This window comes from Filicampus tigris, chromosome 10 (genome assembly GCF_054856515.1).
Source record: "Filicampus tigris isolate MCC_2025a chromosome 10, RoL_Ftig_1.0, whole genome shotgun sequence".
Lineage (NCBI taxonomy): Eukaryota > Metazoa > Chordata > Actinopteri > Syngnathiformes > Syngnathidae > Filicampus > Filicampus tigris.
The window spans coordinates 8,299,137-8,317,135 of NC_141226.1; the positions used below are offsets into that span (position 1 = coordinate 8,299,137).

At 41.2% G+C, this 17,999-nt stretch overlaps 1 protein-coding gene across 6 annotated transcripts; it reads right to left on the bottom strand.

Moving 5' to 3' along the window:
• Positions 1-201: 201 nt before the first annotated feature.
• LOC147140643 (uncharacterized) lies at positions 202-13,913 on the bottom strand. Of its 6 annotated transcripts, XM_086042823.1 has the most exons (10): positions 13,716-13,913; positions 13,262-13,428; positions 9,030-9,079; positions 7,864-8,420; positions 6,007-6,212; positions 5,766-5,936; positions 4,327-4,479; positions 4,144-4,210; positions 1,553-2,952; positions 202-1,489 (listed from the first exon to the last, which is right to left on the bottom strand). In XM_086042823.1, the coding sequence occupies exons 2-10, from the start codon at positions 13,310-13,312 to the stop codon at positions 1,379-1,381; spliced, it is 2,766 nt and encodes a 921-aa protein (XP_085898949.1). In that variant the 5' UTR covers positions 13,313-13,428; positions 13,716-13,913; the 3' UTR covers positions 202-1,378. The 6 variants fall into 6 exon arrangements, with proteins under 6 accessions (XP_085898949.1, XP_085898951.1, XP_085898946.1 ...); XM_086042825.1 differs by lacking the exon at positions 13,262-13,428 and adding an exon at positions 9,310-9,416 and having other exon boundaries at positions 202-2,952; XM_086042820.1 differs by having other exon boundaries at positions 202-2,952.
• Positions 13,914-17,999: the final 4,086 nt, after the last annotated feature.

Consider the following 17,999-nt stretch of genomic DNA (forward strand, 5'->3'; position numbering starts at 1 on the left):
GATTTTCATAAGCCTGCAAACTCTTGATTTTATGCCAAAGCAGTTTAGCACAGAGGGAATGAGGAAGTTCGTCGGAAGGCCAGTGGGGGTTGAGAAATAATCATTTCATGTCATTTCAACTCATGAAAAATGAGCTCTTTGCTTTCCTGTCTAATCGGAACCACCTGGAATGTTCTGACAAGAATAGTGGCGGACAACAGGTAAGGAATATTGATTTATATTTTATTTCCATCACTATCAAATATAAATGTAATACTTCTTTGCTGCGATAAATGATAGTTACATCTTTACATGGCGCATTATAATATTCTGTCTCCTGAACACATTTGCACGTTAACAGGACCATTGTGAAACACATGAGTCTGTTTAAGAGGCAGAACACAGCCATTAAACAAGGCATGCAGTAGATTCACATTAGAAAATGGTGACTAACATAAAACACATGTTCATAACAACTACTTTTTTTTTTTTTTTTGCGGGGGCAGGAAATGTGGCCAGAATGATGGAAAGGTTACTTTAAACTTAAAAAAAAAAAAGAAAAAAAAAAAAAAAGGGCAACAAGCGTTGTGGATTTACACAACAGCTACAGCATGTTTTCCTATAGTGGTGGTATAGTGGACTACATGTTAGATTAGAAGCACCAAGAATCGTAAGTGGCAGTGTAATTGTAGATGAATAAGAAATTTGATATTGTAAATAGAGTTTAAAAAAAAAGTCTCAACCTAAGGGCAACAAAAGGGATTCGTCATACGGTATCTCATTTTGTTTGCTTAATATGTGCAAAATACAAATGTCTGAGAATGATATTCTTCTACATTGTTAGGTTTTATCCTAGTTGTTTCTTTCCGCTTTCCGGTAGAGTATATGTACAGTACTGTGTGTGTGTGTGCATACATACATACATACATATATATATACATATATATATATATATATATATATATATATATATATATATATATATATATGTATATATATATATATATATATATATATGGAATCTATTGTGTAAGTGCCACCCATCCATGTAAATCAGATCAATTCTTCATCTTGCATATGCAAACACTTTGGGGAAACCCCATTTGTGTTCTGTTGGAAAAAAAAAAATGCTAAATTTGAGTGCGCCGACCTCAACCCCACTTTTAACATCCTAGAGTAGGCTATATAGAGATTCTGAGCCAACATTACCTCACAAATGTTGTCACAATGTCACAAAAATTCTCATTTGTAATAGCTGCAAAGACAAAGCAAACTTTTTACATTTTGTAGTTGTTTATCAGAGTATAATTCATAGCCAAATGCATCTGTTCTTTTTGTGGCTTACAGTAAGTCCGCTGAAGTGAAATCCATGTGGTGAAATAGGGTAGAAGTTCTGATGTTATGCAGCCACCCAGAGGACTGATACTCCACTTCCTGCGTGGTGGCTGACCTGGTTGACTCGTCCTCGTACACAGTCCAGTGTGAAGAACACCGTTGTGCCATTTTGTACCTGGAAGGATGCCCGCAGGCTTACACTGGCCCACTGACTACCATCAGGCATTTGTCCGCCTACCTGTTGGGCGAGGGGGGTGGGCCGTGCTTCCTTTGCCTCCCAGGCTGCTCCAGGCCTCTCTGGGTCATTTTGTCGGAGTAGAGTCACCTTGACCAGGCTGCAGGAGTGAATCAGTTTAAGGTCCAGAGCTACACTGGCAGTGCCACTCTCCCTGAAGACAAAATCTTGGCTGGGTTCAGCGGACCCCTTCCCTGATAGCCCCATTTGAGACACCTGTGGACTGGTCAGATGGAAGAACAGAGGCTTGTTTCGCACGGCTCCCGAGGGAAGGCCGGTTTGAGCTACAGAGGCATAGATAGAGGCCGAGATAGCAGCAGGAACCCAAACCAAGCTGAGGCCACTGATGCCTGTGTCATCACTAAAGAAACGGACATTGCACTGGCCAGGAGACAGAATCTCAAAGGCCAGTGTGTCTCCAGAACTAACTTCAGTCGCTCCAGAGAGAGAAATGGATGTGTCGCGATAGTGGACCCCCGGTTTGAAGGTCCGGCACAGCTCTACAACGGTACCATTGCGATTGAGGTAAGCCAACATTTGGAAGCCCTCACTCACACATGCCTGACCTATGGAGTACAACGCCTGCTGGAATACAAAGCGCACAGTACCACTTTCGGCGAAACGTATCCCACGGCCGTCATGTGTCAGAACCACCACGTAGGGATCCGAAGTGGAGGTGATGCGAAAGATTGGCCGATGGTTTGTGTGATAGTGAGCTGACAGCGCAGCCTGTGCCGTCATGGCGACGGCACCGGTGTCGTGGGACAGCCACATGAAGCTTAGAGAAGCAGTTGAAGGGTCATAAAGACGCAAATCTCCATTGCTCTGGTTGCAGTGGTGGTTAGCACTCCAAATGGAAGTGGAGATCACGTAACCCGGGGCGACCTCTGCTACCGTGCTGATGCTGACGCCCCGGAAAGACCTCGCTTCCTGTTGCTCAATTCTAACACCGCTCAGGTAATGACTTTCCGAGCCGTCGCTGGCGTTCATATGCAAACACACCTGAACAAAGCTGCGGCAGCCGTGCTTGACTGAGAGGCTCTGGTCCAGCCAGAGCAGCCCGTGCTTCTTCATCACCAGGTGTCCGTCCTCGGCCGATGCTAGGCTTGCATGGTCCCGTTCCTGGATGTGAAGCTGCACACCTGGCGAGGCCAGGCTCACCATGTGGCCTTTGATGTCAGGCAGACTCACAGCTCCAATCCAAGAAAGAGAGAGCACACCATCACCGGCAGATTGTCCAGAGCAGACGGTGTCTGTTATAAATGTACATTGTGATGCCGCCTGTTGTCCTTCACACTCAGCGCAGGCCTGACATTCATCCATGTCCAAGTTGTAGAAAAAGTCGCGGCCGCACATGCCCGTTCTGCCGTCTCGCTCTGTCATTCCCTGACATCTAAATCCACCTGGGGATAATATGGAATAAAAGGAACACAATTCAAAACATGTATGGGTATGCAGACGTGCAAGTTCCGTCTAAATATGACAGAAACTATGTCAAGCACAAAGCATTCATGATGTATATTAGGGAGTTGTAGATATTCACCAGAATTACACTATGGCAGCAAGGAAAGGAAGTACTGGTAAATGACCTGACTTGGTTAAGAAAAATTCTGTAACAAAGATTAATCAAAATATTGTCGATGTCCTGTGAAAAACACTTATGTGCTTTTTTTTTTTTCTCCATTTTTCTTATTTTTACAGGAATGGTGCTTCCGCGTTACAGACAACACATTAACGTGAAATAAAAAAAAAAAAAATCCAAAATTAGACGTGTTTTTCACAGGACAGCAACGATATCTTCCTTCATAAATGTAATAACGTTGTTGCTTTACACAGTCTAATATTTATTTACAGTTGGCAAAACTATTTAAACTCTGTATAGGTTGAAATTAATTAGAAATACAGATTGTAGAAGTACAAGTAGGCTACTGATTCAACTCCTTTACTCAAGTAAAAGTAAAAAAAAAAAAGATTACTGTACTTAGATATTTACTGTTATAAACAGTACTCATTTTGATAACTTGGCACAACGAAAAAAAAATCTACACACAGAATCTTATATTTATTTATTTTGATTTCATAATGCTCGTACGGAGCAGAAAAAAAGCTAGCTCGTGTTGGCTCAGGCTTCTATGCCATTGAAAGGACGAGCATTTTTGAACGCCAGAAAAGTGTGTTTCTTTTAAACCGGCACAAGACAAACACATTGGGCACAACACATTCTTGGAGCTGACAACATCAAACTATTATCTTGAATAAGGAAATGGATAGGAAATATCTTGCATCCCCAAATGGGTTCCATCATCATTGTTAATGCTCCCTGCTTCATACTCTGCCATATAAGTCTCTAACACCTCAATCAATCAATCCAAATCATGACCACTATTGACTTTACTCCCTCTGTCTTTTCTATGTCATCGACCCGGTGATTAAAAAAAACTAAAACTAAAGTGACGATTGAGATATTGTTGAGTTCGTACTTCTCTGTCCATCAAGCACAGTTAACACAGCATTGCTATTATACAGCTCTTGTATTGGATCTCAGTAAATTTTGTAAGTCTACCTATTGTGTGCCTGTCATTTGCCAGCCTTACCTGGTGTGTTGACACATTTATGTTGATCCTCACAAAGGTCAGCCAGCTCAAGGCATTCATCTCTGTCCTGCAACCACATTTGTACACTTAGCTGTGTGCTGTTGAACCCAAATGAACAAAAGTTGCTTACAGTATTACTGAACAGTTTCCAAAATGACCTGCTTCAAAATGCTTCAGTCTCACCTGACAGATTCTGTCTGCGTGGACTGAACACTGCGCCACCAGGAAGAAGCCGGCAGGACAGATGGTGCATTTTTCACAGCGTGGATGACCACTACTGAAGTCACAGTATTCCTCAGGGCCACATCTGCCACAAGTCACAAGGGAATGGCCAACCTGGTGGGCATCAAACACATTGGTTCAAACTTGCAACTTTGAGCATTCATGTACAAACGAATAGATGATTGTCATATGCATACGTATAGTCAGAGCTGGGCAGTCCGTCCCTGGGCCGGACCGGTTGGACCCTCCAGCCTGGCCAGATGCCCGTGGGGGGCGTGGGGTGACAAATTTAAAAACTGGCTGGACTAAGCATGGCCGGAAGTAGATTTTAGTCCGGCCCACTAATCGTCCCTCATGCGTTTGATGTGGTCGCGAGGCGGTCAAATTTCATCTCAGCCTACTCAGTGAAAGGCTTCTTTTTAGGCTTCTCCCTACTCCCGCCTCGGCGCGAGCGACAACTTCCGCATTGATTCACGTGACCGACGCATTGTGCTGTTGGCGACAGGTCTGCGACACATGCCGCGCACACATCAGGAATTGTTGCTGCTCTGATCGGTCCATTACGTCACATGTTGCGATGACATATAGTTTCCCAGACGGAGAGGAGAGAGAGGATGCAGCACGCAGCTCGTTGCTGCTGCAAAAGGAAACTAGTTTGGCAATAAAATTAAATGCATAGTCTAGTCATCTCGGTCCCTTTATGGTTGTAGCAGGCACGACATCCATTGTTGTCGCTGTCTTTTTGAAGCGACGCCCCCCCGACTTGGAACTTATCTCAAAACAATTTGTGTCCGGGAGTATATTAAGCTGCGCACAGCACTCAAGTATGACGCTGGCACATCAAGGTGGAGTTCATGCACTTCTTCTGGCGTCTTCTACTTCCGGAAATACGCCGTTGCAAACCTGCTGTGTATAGTGGTTTGCTGGTATGCTTTTATTTTGAAGGCCGTGAACGAAGGGAAATGTGGAAAATAAATAACTTTTGAATGCAACTTCTGGCCGTATGTTGGACCCAAATAATTATACAATACGACAAACCCAACCCCGGGGCTCACAATGGAAGTAAGCACACGCAGTTGGGTAAGTAGTAAAGTACTAGTGGCGCATTTCGAAGTGTGTCCACAGTGGGTTTGAATAGTAAATTAGCCAGATAATGACCCTTAAAAAGCTTCTGCCTTTAGCATCGCTCCTGCGGTGGCATCAATCACGGACACTTTTTTGGGGGGGGGGGGTGGAACGGGGCGGGGGCCGACAATGTTTATGATTGAGAGTGGGGGGTCGTGGCCGGAAGGGTACCCAGGTCAAGGGTGAAGGGTCGTGGCCGGACTGGCAAAAAAGGGTCAAGTGCCCAGCTCTGAGTATAGTGCACTTTATTATAAATGAATGTACTTGACCTTTACCTCCATGACACTGGCTTCCACGTCCACCTTGTGCAAAGAGATGGCCTGTTGACCTCGATGCGTCCCGCTTGGCTCACTCAAGGCTTCCCTGTGGCTGTCCAGCTCCTCCTGGAGGTTCTGCATGGACATTTGCTTGATAGTGTCCAATAGTATGATGTACTGTGCCTTGACCTAGGACAAAACAATCAAATTAAGCAAGCAGAACTAATATCATTGGGATGTGTATCCATGGACATCTCACTTGCTCCATGTAGTCATGCATTTTCCTCTGTTGCGCCAGTATTTCTTTCTGCTGGTTGACCAGCTCCCCCTGTTGCTCGCTGAGGAGCCGATGCATCTCTTTGACGTCTTCCCGCTGACCCTTCAAGGCCTCAACAACCTTCTCTTGGTCCTTGGACAGCTGCAGCTGCAGGATGACAGCATCATCGGAAGGAACGTCATTGCTCCCTGCAACAAGAGAGGGAAGAGTCCATGTTCATCATTTGCCGACTTGAGAAATTACCAGCCACAGCTGCTTCGTCTGGACACTACTCATCAGTTTTTGATTGATAGGAAAGTGATCTTTTCCACTTTCACCATATGAATTTATTGTTGAGCAATTTGCTTCTAAGAAAGAGTTAAAAAGTTAACCTCACAGGACTAAAAAAATGGCTGCCTTATTTGCTTATTTGTTGGAAGCTAAAGTCTTCTTTGCAAGGGTTGAAAGGATGGCATCGTAAGTGGTGTCATAAACCCCTTCGTCTGTTTTAGAGACATTTTCTCAACCTTAACATGCATGGCCTATCTCACTCTTCTTTCAAAGCATCTTCTATGTCCAGTATAGCTACATGATTGTCCTCAAAAGAGTGCTGTCTTTGAGATGTGGGAAGACAAATGAGTCTTGACTTGAAGAGTTGGTCCGGCTGAGTTGTGACATGCGCCTGCTCAGTGGTTGCTTGCCCCTTGGAGCTGACATCCCCCCCCCCCCCCCCCCCCCCAATAGTGCATTCCTCACTGCACTGGAAAGTATAAACCATATTGTTTTTACTGTGTACGTGGTGTCCATTTGTAGGGCTTTAACAGTGTTTGTGTCAGGGTTCGACCAGGTTTTGAGGTTTACCAGGGGGTTGGGTGGCTTCGGGAAGGGACTTCTGGCGGACATGAGGGCCAGGATCTACCCAGAAATACACCAGCCGTTATGGGAAATTCCCATTCACATTTTCCCAAAATTCCGGATGGCCACCCCGCCCCCGATTGAAAGATAAATGTAATTGTGTTTTTTGCTTTTGCAGTATTAATGATATTCTTCCTCAAATATGCGGAACGCCTCCATCTCTTCTTCAATGCCACACATTGTTATATGCGTTTTTTTGCACAATATCTTGTGATGTGAAGTTCGAAAAAAATGCGCCCACCACTGTAGTGTCTTCAACCTTGTTTTTTGCCTTGAGCGCTACTAGTGTTATTGTTCTCGAGATCCCTTTTGGTCTGGAGACTGGTCTTGAGGCCACTTTTTAAGGGTCTTGTTTCAGAATCGGAGCATTTTCTCTCGGGTTTGTCTCAGTCTCTGACAATTTGGACTCAAAATTTTTTATCAAAACCGGTCGAGACCAGGCCTGACATGGCTCATGGCTCAGTTTTAGAGAGTATGATTGCATAATTGTAGAAGAAGTTAAACAACTACTTTGCTTAGCTTTTAGATTTGTTTCATTGTAACATTTCAAAAACAACAACAGAACTTGCTTTTGTTGCAAACGCAATGAAAAAAAGATATGGTCATTTTATTCAGTTTTTTTTGCGTGATCTTGGTCTTGTCTCGGTCTCGACCTCCAAAAGTCTTGGTCTTGTCTCGGTCTCGATATGCTCTCGTTCTTGGTCTCGTTTGGTGTAGTCTTGACTACAACACTCAGTGCTATAGTATAAATCTGCCAATACAAAGATCACGATTCCCTCAATTTTCTATCAGGGAGGTTCTATACCACCAATCGTATTGTCATACGCTGACACTACCAAGCAAACATGAACCTAGTTTTGTAAACAAGTAACTTCTGATACAACTCTTGTTCCTTATACCATTACAATATATAATGACGTATAATATTTTGATTTTGTTACTAACCTGATTTCAAGTCACACGTCAACTGTATCCATGCATTGCCTTCTGACCTCTCCTCCATAAATTGTGCTGCTCTGTCTCTTACATGAACCGGTGAAGAATTCCCTCTCGCGTCTTCTCCCTTTTGTGTATTGCAGCCAACACAAGGTTTTGGTTTCTGGCGCATCCGGAGATGCAGGTTACACTCATTCCCTTTGCATTCCTGTGACCCATCTCTGTCGGGTGCGGGTTGATGATTGACAGTGGTCGGGCAGGTTCCGCCCGCACAGTCAGGATGAAACACCTCCGCGGTGATTGTTCTCGGGTTGGTCCTTCTTGTATCAGTACCAGTCTGTTGCACAAAGCCTCTGTTTTGATGGTGGGTGTTGGTTTGGTGATGGCCATAACGAGCATCCTGTTGGTAGTAATTGGGGTAGGCTTGTCCTTGCCTGGATTGTGTTGAGAGGTGAAGTTGTCGTCTGGACACTGCGGCGTGAGCGTCCGTTCGCCCTTGTGCTGCGCTCCAGTCCTGGTTAGAGATGCATCGAGGCCCCCGGCACATTTCGGAAGCACTTTCCGTTCTGCTCAGTAAAAAAGTCAGACTGAGTAAAAACATAGCAGAGATATATGCCATGTTGATATGCTGAGAGTAGAACTTTGTGAAAAGGTTATCTTCTTCTTCTGTGTTAATCCTTCAGGTTTGTTTTATCTGCGGTATGTCTTCACTTGGTAACTGTCCATCTATGTAACGAGCAACTGATTTGGAGCTCTCGTGCTCTCAATGGTCTCTGCCCCCTTTTGCTCCTTCTGGAGAAAGCTGCATGCATGGCCCACATGTGGCGTTCGCTGCACCTAATTGGCAACAGCTTTTGCTTCCAGTCTTAAATTAACCCGTAGCTTTCCCGGACATGCCACTCTGCCAAGTCACACCACAAAACATATTGTATGCTTTGGGGCTGTTCTGCTCCAAATTAGCTGGCTACCAGATATCTGCCAAACCGCTCATAGTCAGGTTTTGTGCTTTGACAAGATATGTGTAAGAGGTGTGCACAGAATTTCCCAAAGGTGAAAAATACAAGTGTGTATGTATCTCAGTTTAAAAAGCCTCTTAAAATTAAAACCTCTTATGGCCAAATCTCATTTTAAATTACAGCAAACTCAATTTACATCTCATTTCATCTTCAGCATACCTCACACAAAACACTTGCAGAATGCTTCTCCGTCCTCCTCTGCTCTTTTTCTGAAAAACAACAGAAGAGTGGTGAAACGTGTGTTTGCATTAAACATGTGTTTCCCTTACTTACACGACTCTTCCTTTCATATTTGCACATTTCTACAGAAAAAGTGAGTGAATGTTTCTGATCATGTTTTCAACGTTACTCTTTCACATACAGACACACAAGCCTATATTAATAGTTAGTATTTGCAACAAGATATGACCGGTACTAATATGTGCAGTACAATACTTACTGTAGCTATCGAGGCCTATTCAAGAGTTAAATTTCCTGTCCCATCCGCTACGTTTCATAGCAGCCAGTGCAGAGTAATGAGAAAACAGCGAGAAGCTCCCAACCACACTAAAGGGAAAACATGTTGGTTTTAATGCGTCCAGGAAACACTTTGGGACTCCTTTCATGCAACTTAGTCTCAATAAAACACTCTTCAATGCTACACTCTTTGCTGTGGCGTCTGTCTGTTTGCCGCCAGTTCAGTGTTCATTTATGAGACCACAGAATGAGAGAGCAGCAGCGATCATTTTAATGAGAGCATGGAATTTCGAAGCGACATGCGCTTTGATTCGTTGATGCTTAGTGCAGTGAATTGCAAGCTCACTCTATGTAACATACAAACAGGTGGCAAATTAAAGGGGGGAATACAAACATTGGATTGATTTTAATGTGAGTGTGGTAGGTCTAGGCCACTGTATTTCACAATTATGCGCAGACAGGTGAAAAATTACAGGAAAAACATACTTGGGATTCAGCAGAAAGTTCATCTTCATTGATCCAAATATGCCACTTTCATATGGATCTCATCAAACCACCGTATAGTTTAAATGGACTCTGTGTTTATAGTGTATGTAAACAAAGTGAGCCCCAAGAGCTTATACGGAATATTTTCAAGGCTGTAAATGGCTGAAATGACTGAGCTCTATTCAGGGACATATGCTTCATATTTTAGGTCAATATAAACATGAAACAAAAACAATCAGAAATGTGTGTCTGGTAGATTATTCCTGTAGTAGCCATAGGAACGTATGGTTATTCCCCTTAAAATGACGCTGTCTTTGTAAGGAACATGCATAAGTAGCACAACCGAGTATGTGTGTAAACTTACATTCATGCAAAATGTGTCAAACTTAACTTTCACTGCCTTTGTCAAAAATGCATTCTGTTTTTGCAACATCTTGTGCTATGCTTGTGCTGTCTGTGTGAGGTGTTGTGATTTAAAAGGATACCAAGGATCAATACATCAGAGTAAGAGCTTTTAAAAAATAAAAAAGGCAGGCTGTTCAGTTCAGTTTTCAGGTTGTATCATAAACAGCTGCCGTGATGTCAGTCTGTTGAACCTGTTGAAAGCTTTAGATTTTCCCCTTGGCCACCAGTAAATATTGTTTTAAACTTATTTGAGTCTTGAAATAACTGAAATTCATCACCCTTGCAGCTAACATTCATGCATCCTTTAGTTTTCTCTTCATATAACTTTCATACCATTTATTTTTATCTCCTATTTCTATTCATGAAAACACATACTAGTAGTACAACACTGAAGGCGTTGTCCCCTAATTCTATATCGCAATGTCCAAATTGCCAGAAAAAAAACAATTCTATAAACTCAAGTACTGTATTTAGTGTGACTTAGTTTAGTCCCCTTACACTTGAACAACTGCAGAAACCTGCCTCTCTTGATCCGGTATGGTATGGAACACTAACCCTTGCTAACAAACTAGTGTCTGTCCCACTTTATACAGTCTGACTATGTCAAAATTAGTTTGCACGCATTTAAACAGCAACAACTTTGATTGTTACTGTGCCACAGTTCCTATCAATGTGTAAATAGTGCATGGGTCAGACTAATTATGAGAGAAAACCCAAAACAGTATGATATGAATTAACTTTAGGTACATTCTCCCTCAAAATATGACCACCTGAAATGAGCTTTAGCCATTGTAGTCCATGTATGATGTTTTTGAAGTTGGAGAAGGTTACAAGAGGTGATTGGGGCAAATTGCTTGGAGTGTACCTCACCAATCTGGGAATGATCTGGTCACCCCTGGCAGCCTTTGAGGTAGAAACTCTGAGCTTGACACAGTGATGTGAGGTCATCGCATCTGGATTTGACCATGGGTCATGGCCATAGATTCCATCTAAAGCGTATAAGCCGCTTATTGTATAAGAGTGACTCGCCAAGAAAAGCATTACATACGTCTGACTGAAGCAATCACAGCCCGAGGTTTGATTCATGATTGTGCACATAAGCTGAATGAGAGCAGTCCAAAAGAATAGGATCAGTCATCATCATGACATCAGCCATAAACGTCAATGTGGTGGACTCCTCCATGCCATATGCTCTAAGTGCAGTTTGTTAAAACATAATTGTGATTAGATTCACAGAGCAGGAGAAACAATCGGATTTAAGCTAATACCACTCGACCGGATTTGATCCACCGCCTGAATGGGAGCCAAAACCCCAAAAATATTTGTAACACAATACAATATTATCCTAAATGAAAGTCAGACACAATCCAAACGCAAAATTTAGCATTACTAGCATAATTTAAAAATGGACCTGATGAAAGAAAACAAAGTCGGATAAAGAACATTGAAACAAATACCATGTGTTAGTGGCTGCTATTTATTTATGATATGAATGATTTGTTGTGATTATTAAGTATAGTTATTTTGAGACTGTCAGTGAAGGACAGTGTTGAAATTGTTGACCTACTGTATGAAGATAAATATAATCATCAACCACCAGCATGTCCTGATCTGACCATGGGACCAGCTGGAGAGGATCAATCCTACAGACGGTTCCAGCCAGGGAGGAGACCAGCCCACATTTTGTTTAGATTTTGAAGACAGTGTAAATGTGAGGGCCGCATGTTAGACTTGCAAAACATTCTAACTATAATCGGGGGGAGGACTAACAAATAAAACGTAGATGCCGGTTATCGATACTGGCATCATTATTTGAACGCAGCGCGCATATTTGAGAGCCGCATGCGGAAGGAAAATACGAGGAGAAGAAGCCTTATCCATTATTAGCGTTATTGGTCATCGGTCTACTTATGTCTAGTTTGGTGAAAAAGGTCGCTATATGGACATACATCGGCACATTGGAGGCAGTTGCTTGAGGGGACTTTGATGCTATCAAGAGCCTGCAATTACTTTTGGGGCACGTCGGCTGGATCCTTGTCTCGTAGCAAAGTGTGTTGCTTTTATTTGACACAGTACATCGATCAGTAGCTTCATGTTATAAAACGTCTTTCATTAAATGGTTTATGTCCAGATAAACTCGTCTTTATGACCCGTCGAAGCTTTTCGAGCTCGCCCTAGCTTGATAACTGCTAACAAAGAGGCGAGCTTGTTTACAACACATCGCTCAGAAAAATGTTCTATAATGTTCCATCAACGTATATGAAATTTGTATACCTATATAATTAACAGATTAATGTTGAACAACAGTGCGAAGTAAATCTTGAATCAAAAGTAAAAAGAAAACAATAACTGATATAAAGTCATCAGATCATAACCTTGTATGATGGTGTTAAGTGGTCAAGTTGATGACTTGACAGCCATTGTGCGCGTCTGCTTTCAAACAACTTCGTTTTTGCCTCCAGTTAATTTGAATCACTGCCGGTATCACAAAATAAAATCTCTAGTTGACCGATTAGAGCAACCATAAACAGCACAGGTGTAAACCATTTTTAGAAACACATAACGGACTTCTGTTATCTCACTCACTCGACCGCCTGCCCCTCTGGCAGCATACAAATGTGACGTCACGCAATGGGAGGGTCGGTTAGAATCACTGAATATATTTAAGAAGTACAAATGCTACACCTTGCTTCATTACAAATGTACATTCATGTGAATACAGTATGTATCCCATGTCTCACTCTCACAAGCACGAAGAGCTATGAAAATAGGCTGTTTATTCAACATATATATTTTGTGTGTGTATGTTACAACAGATACTTCGCAAGTGATGATTTAAATATGAATAATTTTACATCCAAGTGAGTGTGCAATTCTTTAGAATTACAAAAACATTCCGCTTATTTGGGATTTTTTTCCAAACGAGGTATCGGTACAGTATCGGCATCGGCCAATACTGCACAGCCAGGTGGCGGAATCGGTATCGGGGCCAAAAAGTGGTATCGGAACAACACTAATTGTAATGAAAACAGGAAAATTCTTACCAAGTTACCAGATTGGCTAACGGCGAGATGGAATCGAAAAGTTATTGACATCGAAGAATAGTGTGGCAAATTCCCATCCTTCAGCCAGTTTGTTAAATTCTTGACAAGGGAAGCAAAAATTGCATGCAATCCCGTTACATCACTGCAATCATTAAAACAACGAGAGTCTGCAAAACAGAAATGTAAAACACAACAAAGCATTAAAGCAAAGACATTAACAACAGTCAATGAAAGGCCAACCACAAGCTCCAAGGAAAAGACAGTTACAACATGTGTTTCCTGTAAGAAGATAGGACACTCACTCACACAAATGCAGGAAGTTTACTGGAAAGATAATAGCAGACAAATACGTTCAATCTGAATGACTTTGATTCGGCTGTCTCAATGCTGATCATTATTCCGAGAGCTGCAATAGTAAAAGTGTTTGCGACACATGCCAAAGGAAACATCCTACCTGTCTACGTGAGGATAGAGTCAAAGATGGACAAAAACCTCCACAATCCAATGAAAATCCAACTCAAGAAAAGGGAAAGCACGGATCAAGAAAGTGATCATGACGGAAATGAAGCAAGCACAAGTCAAGAAAGATTCCAACCAACGCAACAGAAGGAAACAACCGCAACTGCTACTTCAAACAGAGTAATAAGACATGAAGCTGACACACAAACAGCCGCAATAATTCCTGTTTGGGTTTCATCCAGAGCTCAACCAGAACAAGAAGTCCTTGTATATGCTCTGTTAGATTCACAAAGTGACACAACGTTCAGTTTGAGTGAAATAGCAGAAGCTCTGGAGGCAAACAAAGAGCATGTCAAACTCAAGCTCTCTACTATGACAACGAAAACCACAGTAATAAATAATCAAACAGTAAATGACTTGCAAATTAGAGGCTTTTACTCCAGCAAAAGAATCTCCTTACCAGTGGTTTACACGCGTGAGTTTATTCCTGCCAACAACAGAACTCACATACCAACAAGTGAAACTGCAAAGGCATGGTCCCATCTAGAGCATCTTCAAGATGAAATAGATCCTTTGCAAGACTGTGAGGTCAGTCTCCTCATTGGCTACATCTGTTCACAAGCTCTATTGCCAAGGGAAGTTGTAGCTAGAAAAGACAACGAGCCTTATGCACACGGTACAGATCTTGGATGGAGTATTGTTGGCAACGGGAAGCCCTCACAGAAGATGATCCTGAGCGTCGCAAGGCATTTTTGTTTAACACTAATGCAAACGAAGAGACATCATTATTGAATCGCCTACAGAAGTTCTCTGATTGGTCAAGAGTGGTTAGAGCAATTGCCAGATTGAAACGTTAGTTGTGACGTTACAAATGTTCTTTTGGATAAATGAAGAAATATTCCCACAGATTCAACACATTTGTTGAAAGAAACACCTGGACAAACAAGCGCATAACCAATATTTTGCCATGTCAAATAAATAAAAATAGTTCTTTAGTGCCATATTGTTTATCTCGGGGCCAAGAAACTATGGTGAAGTGAGGGGAGGAGCTTCATTTAGTCAGGCCTTAATTGAAAAAAACGCCTTTGCCACCATCTTGTGGCAAGTAAACTTGATAAGAAACCTTTTCGGATGGGTGTCTGTTACTCAGGCTCGGTCCCTAAGCCTCACGAGACCTAACTGTGATGTCATTTTCAGTCGACAGGGGGTGGCAAAACGTCCGCCCCCTAAGATGGACAAAAACGGGAGAACTTTACTGCTTAACTTATATTTTATATTAGCAGGGTTGCCCCTTTAGTTCTGCCATGTATATACGTATTAGCAATAGGCCCATTGATCAAAAACATTAACTCCGATGATTGTTTAAGTGGCACATCTTTGGGGCATGCACACAGGGTGGTGGCCACTGCCGGTTATCATACAGGCACCAGTCAGAAATGAGTGTTCAAACTGAATATTTAAATCTCTATGAACATGTGTCAGGTGTTGCCTTAAACCATTCCAAATCTGAAGGTGTCGGGATAGGAGACAAGAACGACATGAAAACCTATCAACATTGAAATTAAACAGGAAATTAAAATCCTTGCCCTCTTTATTTGTAATGGGGATTGTAGTGAAATGAATTGGCAAGACAAATTGAGGGTAATTAAAGAAGAAACTCGGAAATGGGAAAATAAAAATGCTAACTATAAATCAAGAATGAATACAAAAAACATTTTTATTGTCTAAACTCCTTTTTTGGCACATGATTTCCCCCGAGCCCATAATACAATTATCAAAATGAATAAATTATGTGTAAATATGGTATGGGAAACAAGATTTCAAGAAAGGGAGTTTGGAGGCCTGGCAAATGTGGAACTTGGCTCTAAATTGAATATTGCTTTTGTAAAAAAAAAGTTCATCTAGCTATAACCCCTAGATTGGTGTCTGGCCCTCTGGAAGAAAAGGAGAGGGAGAGCCAGGCAGGGTCTTTTTCATAAACTCAATTTTTTTTTTTTTCACTCAATTCGAACATTTAGATATAGATTGGAATGATCTAACATGCAAAATGAATTGTAAAAAGATAATTGATGCCAGATATGGTGGTACTACAAATTTAAAATTTCTGAATGAAAATCCGTGTTGTGAAGTGGATATGGTGCTGCTATGTGAAGACAAAAGAATGTCCCATGATACATTGCACAGAAAAAGAGACTCAGCAACTCTGATTGGTTGCTATAGAGCTCAGGAGGTTTGAGTAGCCATGCAAAATATTGGTTTGAATATTAATATTAATTATGAAACCGTTGTGTATGGTTTAATAGATAATAGTATAATAGTATAGTAGTTTACTCTGGACTTTGAGATACTCTTTGCCTGCCTTGGAATTTTATAAATGTTTAATTTTTGCAAACCACGTTATTTGGTTTTGTATTGTTTTTTTTCCACGTTTTGAAACGTATGGATTCAAATAAAGCTCTTTGAAAATTCGAAAACCCGACTCAGCGTGACTCATAATAAATTTAGACTGTAACCTCCAAAACATCAGTGCATGCGCACAAGCTTGGTTTACTCTGCCCTCTGCTGGATTTAAAGAAAACTACAATACACTACTGCAGATGTGCCTAACTCCCAAATCTACTTCTCAAGCAGCCAACCTCCAGCGTTCGACCATTTTACACACGTGCACGCATACATACACGCCATGACGAGAAATCACCATAACGGACCTTAACATGAATGAACCAGAAAATAACCGGATGCAATTTAGACACGTAGGGCTCTGAGTTTGTAAAAATGAAATCACTGGATACCATCGTATAATCAGCACGGTCTGCAGAATCTGGATAAAGATCCTGATCATTTGAATCAGGTGGGTTGCGCCAGGGTGTCATAAAACATTCAGGATACTGGCCCTCGAGGGCCGGAATTGCCCACCCCTATCTAATAGCATTTAATATTGCATGATTCACTATCCTTTTCTTTCTAATCTCCTGAGATAACGAGCTCCTTCGCTTTCTCTGGTCCATGTTTGGTGTGGTACACAACATGTCACCAAACTGCACAGTTGCTGCCTGTCACCCTTTAAATAGATCGTCTGGTTATTTACATGTTTTAAGACACCTGCGATGGTCGAGGACACACCTTGGTTGAACATGTTGCTATGGTCAAAATTTCATGAGTTTGTTTTGTAAATAATTATGTTGAACCACAATTCACCACGATTCAAAATCTATCATATTCATTGCTTCATTTTCATTAATTAAAAAAACAATATATAATTAGTTTAATCAGATTCCAGTTATTTCTATGACCATTGTGGGTTTTTCTTTCATCAAAAGAGAGCTAGCAACAATTGTGTTTGCGTGTGTAGAAGTATATGTCAGATTTTTTTTTTTACAATGAATTGGTCAGCTTTCATCATCATGTAAGAAAATTGACAAAATATAAATACAAAATTTCATTTTTCCTATAGAGAACAATAAATCCATACTATATTGAGCCAATGAGGGACATTAATGTTTTAAATTAAAAACATGTATGTGTTACAGTAATTTATTATCTTTCTACAGTTGTGGTGTATGGTTTTGACTCCAATCGTGTTTCACACTGCTCTAGTTTTCATTTCCGTGAATCAGATTGCTTCTGAAGTAAGTATATTTTGGAATGATCACTGGAACTTTTTTTCAATTCCAATCCATCTCCAGCATGTAGTCATATACTGTTATGTAAAATGAAAACATTAACATGAAGTGTATGACAAACAGTAAATCACCTTTTCCCAATGATTTTTTTTTATTACAAAAAGACTGTACATGAATTTCAATGAACACAACCTATGTACAAACTGAGAGAAGAGAAATATTCAGTTGTCTTCTCATGAACACTTAAGTTACCAATATTTTTTTCCCCCATCATACAAAAGACACATAAAAAAGAAATGGGCGTCTACACTTGTGATGCCCTGAAATGACGTTATGTGATAAACATTACAAAGTTCTGCACATCAGTGGTTGTCCCATGATTTCTCTATGAAAAAGTATAAATAAACCCTTTACATAGAAAGTGTGAGCAAACATTTGTCCGCTGCTTCAAACATACAGTAGATGTAAAACTAAGTGGAATGCAAAGTTAGAAATACATAGAAAAGTAATTTTAGTTTCCCTAAGTCACCGCATGATGGAAAAGTACAATCATGAGTGGGATGTATTAACAACAAACGTTTACAAACGTTCATGCTTGTGGATGAATACTGAATTGGCAGCATGGTTTCTTTTGATAATGTTCCACATGAAAATAA